The sequence below is a fragment of the Mirounga angustirostris genome, unplaced genomic scaffold (genome assembly GCF_029215605.1).
Source record: "Mirounga angustirostris isolate CCGP_5_RB_7025 unplaced genomic scaffold, mMirAng1.0.hap1 SCAF_4, whole genome shotgun sequence".
In the NCBI taxonomy this organism is placed as follows: domain Eukaryota; kingdom Metazoa; phylum Chordata; class Mammalia; order Carnivora; family Phocidae; genus Mirounga; species Mirounga angustirostris.
Window position 1 is genome coordinate 175256382 of NW_026991712.1, and position 10050 is coordinate 175266431.

A 10050-nucleotide genomic window follows, 5' to 3' on the forward strand; every position below is an offset into this window, starting at 1 on the left:
AGGCAGGAGGTGGGGAGTGTGTTAAAGTTTGGAAACTTGCCACAGGGAAGCCCTGAGCAGGGCTGAGAGGAGGATGTGGCTGCTGAGATCAGTTTCAGTGGAAGCCTGAGTGAGGAGTCTTGGGTGTCCCTGAGCTGTGGCAGACTCCTAAGCCACCAAATGGCACCATTGGGTCTGAGTTCCAGGTGGACTGGTGTGGGATCATATGCAGAAGGGCAGGAGCGCTGGACTGGGGAACGAGGTAGGGGTGAGGCTGAACTCGCAGTGGGGCCAGTGGAGATGGAGAGGAGGTAGAATCAGTTAAGGAGATGGATGGAGGGAGGTTTTGACTTTTGCCCCCACATTCCTGGCTTCGTGGACAAGTGTGAAAGGTCAGAAAGGAACAGCTACCTACTCTCTCCACAATTACCTATGAGAGTAAGTGATGTTCCCAGTACATAGCAGGTGCCTTGCGTTAGTCCCCCTTGTTCCTTCTCCTCCGTATTTTGCATTAATTCACAATTACCCAGGATTGTGGTTGGGACCCAGGGAGTAACTGAAATCTTGGTGCTGCTTGTGGTAGGTTTTACTCAGACCCATGGGGGGGCTGAGGTGAGCCCCATCAATTTAGAAGGGGTGGGAGCCAGGATTACTGAGGGGACGCTCAGCCTCACTCTGCACCAACTGCTTCAGAACCTGCCCTACAGCTCCCACGAGCCCAGGCTTTTCCAAAGGCACGCAGGTAAGTGGGAGAGCTGGGCTTCGCTGTCGTTTCTATTTCCAGCCTAGGAGTGGGCCCGGAGATGCGTGAAATGCCCTAGCAGCAAGGTTAGTGCGAGGGGGGGGGTGAGACATGAACCCAGCCTGAGAGTTTCAGTCGGTAGGCCGGCTCGCCGCCCCTCCACGCTGGCTCCCACGTGGGCCGCCAGGCCGGGCAGGACAGGCCCGTCCCCAGGCCCCTGGGCCCGTGAGCGGCAGGAGATTCAAAGTGTCCCTCGTCTTAGTTTTCCAACCCTTCCTCCCTGGAGATGGTGGAGGTGGGGCCAGGTTCTTAGTCCCGAGTCTATCCTGGGCCTGGGAGGACCCCGCCAGGCAGCACTGAGGAAGTAGCCCGTGGGGGCCGCTACGGCCCCAGGTCCCGTGAGGGACTTGCCGGACCGATGAAGAGGCGGGATCCAGATCGGGGCGGGAGTCCGGCCTGGGCGGAGCCTACGGGCGCTCGGCCTTGTTGATTGGCTGCGGCTGCGGAGCTGTCTTTCTAGGATTGAGCCTTTTCCTTTGAGGAGGCGGAACCTCTCGCCCCTTCCGCCAATAGGGTTCAGAGACTCCGCCCCCAGCCGGGGCACTTCCGGTGGTGCTCCCCGCTCTTCTCCGTCCCAGCTGCAGCTCCGGCTGTCTGGCCGCGGCGTACCCAGATCGCTTCCGGGTGGTGCTCCAAGACCACGAGCTGCGATTGGGCGGCCTAGACGGGGCACTTCCGGTGCCCAGGTGCCTGGGTTCTTGGCAGGAGGAGGAAGATGGACCCCGGCGCCGCGGCCCGCGTTTGGTCTCTCCTGTGGCTGCTGCTGCGCTTGCTTGGCCCGGCCTCCGCTAGCGGTCCTCGCACCTTAGTGCTGCTGGACAACCTCAACCTGCGGGAGACGCACTCGCTTTTTTTCCGAAGCCTGAAAGGTGATACCGGGGCCCGAGGGGGCGGCGCGGGGAGAGTCGGGTTGGAAAGGCCCCCGAATCCAGGGCAGCGACCACCCTCCCTCCCTCCCTCCCACTGATTTTCCACGAAGGGCCTGCCCGCTCTGGCCTCTCGCTCGGGGGTGGTGGGGCGGTCGTGCTCTCTGCAGCGGTGCTTTTCCTTGGCGTCCCGTCTGTCTCAGCTCCCTGTTTCCTTCTCGTCCAGACAGGGCCTTTGAACTCACATTCAAGACCGCAGATGACCCCAGCCTGTCCCTCATTAAGTACGGGGAGTTCCTCTACGACAATCTCATCATCTTCTCCCCCTCGGTAGAAGGTAAGGGCTGCAGGTCGCTCCCAGAACTGGGATTCAAGGCCCACGATTGATTGATCGCTTTCTTCTGGATCTTGTGCATTTTGTGGGTCATGGCATGGGTCACCAGCCCTGGGCACTGTTGCCAAGGAAGGGAAAATGTTCAGTTCTGACCTGGGCCCAGGAGGGAATGTCTCCTTTCTAAAAGACACATCTGAGGGTTGTGGGGTCAAGTGTTGCACGGACCTGGAAGCGCAGGCCCTGCTACCCTGAGAAGGCGCTTTTCTCTTATAAAGGGCCTGGTAGGAAAGATGGAGAGCGCCCCTGCTTGGGTTAGCGTGTGTGGGTAGAGAAAATGGCATGCTATTAAATAGTTTGCCTACAGAGGCATTGTGATAGTTGATGGTAAGAATTGAGATGGATTCACAGTTTCTCATGGCTAGAACATTAGCCATAATCTAGCCAAGCCCCCTACTGGAGACTGGACGGGTATGTCCAGCAGCCACAGGAGAGAGCTGGTGGTTGAACAAATGAATGTCTTCACTGGCTTATCCAATTGATACTTAAGTATTCCTGTGACAGAGAGCTTACAAGTTGTGCTCAGGTGGATGGGAGCTTCCTGAGAAGGAAGTGAGCTGTGGGTGAGATGGGTTGGGGGGCGGCCGAGCTAGGCTCTTTGGGAATGTCAGAGAACATAAACAGTGTTTCTCAAATCTTAATCATTTCATTCTCAAATCATTTCCGTACCTCCTTCCTGATTTTTTATTGTATTCCATATCACCCATTAATAATTACTTAATGTTTTCTTTAAATTGATCCCTTTAAAAAAAAAACAAACCGTAACAATATTTTAAAAGGAAACCAGTCATGAACCCGGTATCACCACTAAAAATAGAAAGCCAGTATCATCACTTATTTTCAGGAGAAGGTAACTATAAATAGAGTAAACGCTGTAAGTTCTAGCCAGCTTCTCTTGCTAAAGGCTGAGTCCGGGGCTTCCACTTAAAGGAGACTAGCAAACATTAGAGAAGTGTTAAGATCAGTATCAAACTGGGGCGCCTGGGTGGCTCAGTCGTTAAGCGTCTGCCTTCAGCTCAGGTCATGATCTCAGGGTCCTGGGATTGAGCCCCACGTCCAGTTCCCTGCTCCACGGGGAGCCTGCTTCTCCCTCTCCCTTTGCCTCTCTCCCTGCTTGTGCTTTTTCTTGCTATCTCTGTCACTATCTGTCTCTCTATCAAATAAATAAATAAAATCTTAAAAAAAAGATCAGTATCAAACTAAGACATTCTCTTTGATGAGCAGGCTTGAAAAATAATTGGAAAGGGAAGAAGCCTCTCTGAGACTCAGTGTTGTTTAAAGCTCTGCCCCACATCACTGTTGCACCTTTTCTGCACCTAGCACAATAAGTCCCACATGCTGCAGGAAAGCTTCATGGGCGCTCCTGGGGAGAAGGCTTGTCTGTGCTGGGGGGAGTTCATGGTAAGAGTTTGGCCCTGGCTCCGAGGGCCCTTCCGTGGTACTGTGACTACCGTTAGCCCTCTCAGGTATGAGAACCCGGCCTGGCTTCCTTCCCCATGCATCAGTGGGTTCCTCGCTGACTCTGGGATTAGGAAGCTAGCAAGTCACATGCAGTGATGGCCATAGAAGAATGATCTTTAGCACATCCTTTGTACCCGGAAAAAACTAGGTCCTGTTTTATAGATGGGCACATGGGCTCAGAAAGGTGGAGGGGTTTCCTAGATTCAAGCCCAGGTGGCTCTGTCACACAGCCTGGGTTCTTGCCACTGTACAAGGATTTCACAACAGTGGCGCTTCTGGACACTTGGGACTGGATAATTCTTTGTTGTAGGGGGCGGTCTTGTGCGTTGTAAGATGTTTAGCAGCATTCTGAGCCTGTACGCACTAGGTGGCAGTAGCCACCTCCAGACATTGCTCTTAAGGCAGAATTGCCCCTGGTTGGGACCCACACTGTCCACTGTAGTGTAGTACCAGGAGCTGCTTTTGAATCATCAGACTCTGCCTGGCCTGTCCTGTAGGAGGGTGGATAGATGGCTTTCTGAATGTAGTAGAAGAGGTAAAGTCCCTAGGTACAAGATATTCTGTCTGTGCTTAAAGGTAAGGTAAGCTGCTTTTTTTTTTTTCCTGAAAATTACCCCTCAGGAAAGAGGGCCATTCTCATAGTCCTCTCTTTACACAGTCATATTATGGACTCATAATGGATGTGTAATGGACAGACTTCTCTATCCAGTCTCAGTACATGGCACTTCCACCCTTCCCGTTGCTTGAGCCGGAAATCTTGGGGTTGTCCTTAGCGCCCCCCCCATTTCCAGTCTGTCACACGCCCTGCTGACTTCACCTTCAGAATAGGAGTGCAGGCCCATCTCCTGTCTTCCCCTCCTCTCTTCCCTCCCTCCTTTTCCCTCTACTCTTCACTGCCTGGATTATCGCAGTGGCCTCCTAACCCACTGCTCTGCTTCCATTCTAGTCCCCGTACCTGATTCTCCACTGAGCTGCCAGAATTGTCCTTCAGAAATATAAAGCAGGTCATGTTGGTGTCCTGTTCAAAAGCCTCCAGTGGCTCCTCCTCATGGCCAAGCTCACAGGGGCCTGCAAAGCCTCATGAGCTGCCCTCCTCGCTTCAGCACGGCCTCGTTTGCTTTTGCTCGCCCCTTGATACTCCAGCCGAGCCACACTGGGCTCCTAGCTGGGACGGGCTCACCTGCCTCGGGGACCTTGCACCTGTTGTTCTCGATGCCCCCCTGTGCTACCTGGGCCACGCTCACACCTCAGATGCTCCGTGCCTCAGGTCTTCCCTGACCAGGCTTTATATGTAGCTCCCCTCCCTCCCACTGTCCTTTTTTTTTCTGCACACAAAAAATAATGGTATGTAATGACTAAGTGAATTCCTGAGCACTCCCTCCATTACTTTATGTTGAACATCGGGGTGCACTTTGGGGAAGACTCTTGATCTGGGTCTGGATGCTCATGGCAGTCCCCTGACCGGATTGACTGACCAAAGAAAGATACCGTCTTATAAGTACACAGGGTGGAAGTTAATGAGCCTTTCTGGGGATAAAAGCAGTCTACAAAGTGGGTCTGTTACGGCTCCCGTGGACCTAAATCACAGGCTTAATAGGGGAGAAGTTCTGCATGTGGGCAAATGAGTACCAGTGTCAAGTGACCGCATCATCCTCAGTTCAGAAGTGTTCATTCACAGACCGTTTAGATGGAAGTGAAATTGACGGGCTCTGGAAAACTGGCAGCCCGAAGTGGTTCCAGTGATGCAGAGATGCTGATGTGAAAGGCGCAGGTGGTGTATCATGAAGTGTGAGTGGGGAAATGCAGCATTTCTGAACATATGTATGTGACTTGAAATGTGTATAACTAACTTGACAACTATAATTGGTAGGTTTTTTTTTTTTTTTTTAAGATTTATTTATTTATTTGAGAGAGCGAGAGAGTACATGAGAGGGGGGAGGGTTAGAGGGAGAAGCAGGCTCCTCGCCGAGCAGGGAGCCCAATGCGGGACTTGATCCCGGGACTCCAGGATCATGACCTGAGCCGAAGGCAGTCGCTTAACCAACTGAGCCACCCAGGCGCCCCGGTAGGTGTTTGATATGTCATTTATACTTGTGAGAGTTAAACGTTTATGAATTCAAGTCATTACTTTAGGATCTTCAGTTTGGGGAAATGGGCATATATGGTAAATGACCATCTCGTTTCGGGCCACAGAGGGCGCTTCTGGGATGGATCGTGGCTGGTCCGCGGTCCGCCCTCCCCGCCCGCATGTCAGAGGAGCACTCGGGCTCGCTAAGTCTGGTGCTTCTTTCAGATTTCGGAGGCAGCATCAACGTGGAGACCATCAGTACGTTTATCGACGGGGGAGGCAGTGTCCTGGTGGCCGCCAGCTCAGACATTGGTAAGTCTGGCCTGGAAAGGTTTAGTGCTTTCCATCATTTCTCCGGGAAGCTTGGCGAGTTTTACAAATGGAAGCTGCTAGATTGGCGCTCACTGGGCGGGCCTGGGCAGTGAGTGTGGGAACTACAGAGCCATTCAGTCCCTCCTGTGCTTTCCTGTGACCAGAACCAGGGAGATGTGGGGCCTGTTAAGGGCTGGGGACCCTGTTTTTTCCCAATTTTGTTTTGTTTTTGTTCAGGTTGGTGGGGCTTCCCTTACAAAAAGACGACAAGTAGGGGCTACTTGGGCAGACCCCAGAGCATTTTGATAGATTATTTTTTTGTTTCCTATTTTGGCAATTTTCAAAGATGCCTGGCAGTAGGGAGAGAGCAGAATCCTGAAGCCCGCACGCCATCACCCAGCTTCAGCGGGCACAGCACCCGGCCAGTCGGGTTTCGTTTTTCTCGGCATTGACAGATGTTTCTCAGCATTGACAGATGTTTATTTTTTTAAAGATTTTATTTGAGAGAGAGAGAGAGAGAGCACGAGAATGGGGGGAGGGAGAGGGAGAAGCAGACTCCCCACTGAGCAGGGAGCCTGACTTGGGGCTTGAGACCATGACGTGAGCCAAAGGCAGACACTTAACCGACTGAGCCACCCAGGCACCCCAGCATTGCCAGATGTTTAGAACCATTCTGGGTGGGCTTCTTGTTGGGGGTGACGAGGAGGAGAGAAGTCCTGTGAGGCCAGGCTCATCCAGGTCAAGTCTGTCTGAGGTAACTGCTTTGCCCCAACAGGGGTTTTTGTGTATTGTGGGTGGAGGTGGCCAGGTGTCGTTGGTGTTACCCATTCAGATTATGACCCCTGCAGTCAGAATGCCATGCTGTGGTCCTGCGGTCCAGCTGGGCCTGACCTCAGCCAAGTGAAGCTGCAGGGCTCTGGGGGAGAGAGCAAGTCACCAAGATGCCAGGGCAAGTGACCCTGCTTGGGCCAGGGCACACCTGGAAGGGCTGAGTCAGGCATTTCTTGGGTCTGTGCAGGTGATCCTCTTCGAGAGCTGGGCAGTGAGTGTGGGATTGAGTTTGATGAGGAGAAAACGGCTGTCATTGACCATCACAACTATGACATCTCAGACCTTGGCCAGGTAATCAAGCCCTTACAGCAGAGTTCAGCCTGGAAACTGAGAGGAGGTCGGGAGGGAGTGCTTGGCATGGGGGCACCTTTTCCTGACCCCCGTCTTTCCCTCTGCTGCCGCAGCATACGCTCATTGTGGCTGACCCCGAGAACCTGCTGAAGGCCCCAACCATTGTCGGGAGATCATCTCTGAACCCCATCCTCTTTAGAGGTGTTGGGTGAGTGAGCAGGCACAAGTGCTCGAAACCTGGGAAGGACAGGATCGCTTTCTTTTGTTGGGAAAGTAACCCACACTTGATGATTTGGGGCATTCCTTTCCCTGGAGGATGTGGGTGAAGTTGATTGAGGAAACTCAACTTCATTGTTGCAGTGGGAGGAGGGCCGCTGTTGCTGCCAGGGCTTCAGCTGTTGAGAAGGCAGGCCTCCTCCCTGTGAGGAAATGGCCCGTAGGGACCCCAGGTCCTTGGGCTCAGTCCTCAGAGTCCCTGTTGGGTGTTCTCTTTTCCTTCCATAGGATGGTGGCAGATCCTGACAACCCTTTGGTATTGGACATCCTGACGGGCTCTTCCACCTCTTACTCCTTCTTCCCGGATAAACCTATCACCCAGGTGAGGGCCTTTGCAGCCTTGAGGCCTCTAGGTCCTGGACCTGGGGGTAGAGCACTTTATTTGAAAATGAGAAGCGGGGCTCCTGGGTGGCTCAGTCGGTTAAGTATCCGACTCTTGATTGCAGCTCCGGTTGTGAGATTGAGCCCTTTGTTGGGGAGCCTGCTTGAGATTCTCCCTGTGCCCCCTTCTTTCTCTCTCAAAAAGAAAAAAGGCAGCAAGCAGGAGAGCTCACTTTGCGGGGGGCTGGGCAATGAGGGGTTGGTAGAAGCGGGAAGGGGCAGAGGCCACGGGGCCTCAGGTGCCACCATCAGGTAGGACCCAGGTGGTTGTGGTCCAGCTGCTTGTCCTTTGCCTGGGTTCTCCTGGATGACAGCCCCCCGTCGTTCCCAGTACCCCCATGCAGTGGGGAAGAACACCCTGCTCATTGCTGGGCTCCAGGCCAGGAATAACGCCCGGGTCATCTTCAGCGGCTCCCTGGACTTCTTCAGCGACGCGTTCTTCAACTCAGCAGTGCAGAAGGCTGTGCCCGGCTCCCAGAGGTCGGTGCTGGGGGGCTCCGGGGCGTGTGGTCTGGGGCGCTGGGGAAGAAGGAGCCTTTTAGCTGGAGGGGTGCCAGAGGCTAGCTGTCCTCAGGTACTTTAAAATGATTTGAAAACTTGACTTTGTTGCTGTTCTGGTGTCGGCGCTGCGGACTTTTCAGGGTAGTAATGGCTTATCTGGACGTGGTTCGACGTGTATGTATTATACAGGCGACCCCCAGAGCAGCACCACCTGACAGCTCTTCCGTGTTCCCTTTAAGCAGGCTACCTCGATATGTCCGGCCCCCAGGCAGAAACTGGTTTTGTGCAGTTTCTCTCGATGACTAGGGACTCGTCTCGCCTCTCAGGCACCGCTGCGGAGAGAAGCTGGTTCTGGTGCTCTAGCCTCTCGTTTTCCCCTCGTGCAGGTATTCCCAGACAGGCAACTACGAGCTAGCTCTGGCCCTCTCCCGCTGGGTGTTCAAGGAGGAAGGGGTCCTCCGTGTGGGGCCCGTGTCCCACCATCGGGTGGGTGAGACAGCCCCACCCAACGCCTACACGGTCACTGACCTCGTGGTAAGAGCGTCTTGGAGCAGGAGGGCCCCCTGGCGTTTGGGCCACGTTGCTTCAGCTTGAAAGCCTTTTTTGAACGTTTCTCTGATGGGCTTAGTGGCCTAAATAAGAAGATGCATCTCTATCCCTAAGAACATCAGTGTGGGTGCAGAGCACCCGGCACATGAGCTGACGGCTAAGGAGACCTTCTTCTGAAGGGCCTTGGCTTTGCTGTGCAAGTGCAGGAGCGGGAGGGCTTCGCGGGCGCACGCTGCTGGGAGCCGGGGTCACTGGGGGAACACTGGAGTCGGGTCTGGAGGATGAAAAGGGGTAGGGAAGGCGGCAGCAGGGAGGCCCGAGAGCACCCGGCCCACTTGCGAGTGGAGTGGTCTGGGTGCAGACGTGGATGGTCCTGTGCCGAGCCGTGGCTGGGAGTTCCCGGCCCGGGGTGGCTGGTGGGGGGCTCGCCCTGGAGTTCCTGCCAGGCTCACGAGTGGTTCGGGGCAGCTCTGAGGGTGGTCGCCCCCACCCCCGGCTAACCAGCCTGTTGTCTCAGGAGTACAGCATTGTGATCGAGCAGCTCTCAAATGGCAGATGGGTCCCCTTTGACGGTGATGACATTCAGCTGGAGTTTGTCCGCATCGATCCTTTTGTGAGGACGTTCTTGAAGAAGAAAGGCAAGTAATGGTGGTGCCGGGAAAGCTGCGGGACGACAGGCCCACTGTGGCGTTGCTCTCGTGAGGCAGCAAACCCCTCCCGGTGATGGTCTCGGCTCTTCCCCAGGTGGCAAGTACAGCGTCCAGTTCAAGTTGCCTGATGTGTACGGAGTGTTCCAGTTTAAAGTGGATTACAACCGGCTGGGCTACACGCACTTACACTCTTCCACTCAGGTGAGCGTAAGTCACAGTCCCCTTTTTGGCCACAGGGTGGCCCGGACCTGTCACCTCTGTCCTGTTCTAGGTGTCCGTGAGGCCACTGCAGCACACGCAGTACGAGCGCTTCATCCCCTCGGCCTACCCCTACTACGCCAGTGCCTTCTCCATGATGCTGGGGCTCTTCATCTTCAGCACAGTCTTCTTACACATGAAGGAGAAGGAGAAGTCTGACTGAGGGGGCAGAGCCCTGGGACTCCTTAAGACACGCAGATGGGGGTTATGTAGGATTGGGTCTTCCTTTATGGTGTTTTGTTTCTTGTTTTTTGTTTTTTATAAAGCTGTGTGACCATGACGCAACCTTACCTCAGGGGGAGATGCAGCATTGAGTACCAAGGGGTGGGGGTGGGGGACTGATTTTTATGTGTGTTTTTCCACCTAACGCCAAGTGGTATTTTTCATATGTGGTCACATTCATTTCTAAGATAAACATTGCCCTCCAACTTCGT

The 10050-nt window shown here is 54.2% G+C and overlaps 1 protein-coding gene across 1 annotated transcript; it reads left to right on the top strand.

The window, feature by feature from the left end:
* Positions 1-1385: 1385 nt before the first annotated feature.
* Positions 1386-10044, top strand: DDOST (dolichyl-diphosphooligosaccharide--protein glycosyltransferase non-catalytic subunit). Its single transcript, XM_045898546.2, has 11 exons — positions 1386-1650; positions 1874-1984; positions 5793-5879; positions 6898-7001; positions 7115-7209; positions 7506-7599; positions 7990-8138; positions 8546-8693; positions 9226-9346; positions 9453-9559; positions 9630-10044. Exons 1-11 carry the CDS (start codon positions 1497-1499, stop codon positions 9777-9779), a joined length of 1320 nt encoding a protein of 439 aa, XP_045754502.1. The 5' UTR covers positions 1386-1496; the 3' UTR covers positions 9780-10044.
* The last annotated feature ends 6 nt before the right edge of the window (positions 10045-10050 follow it).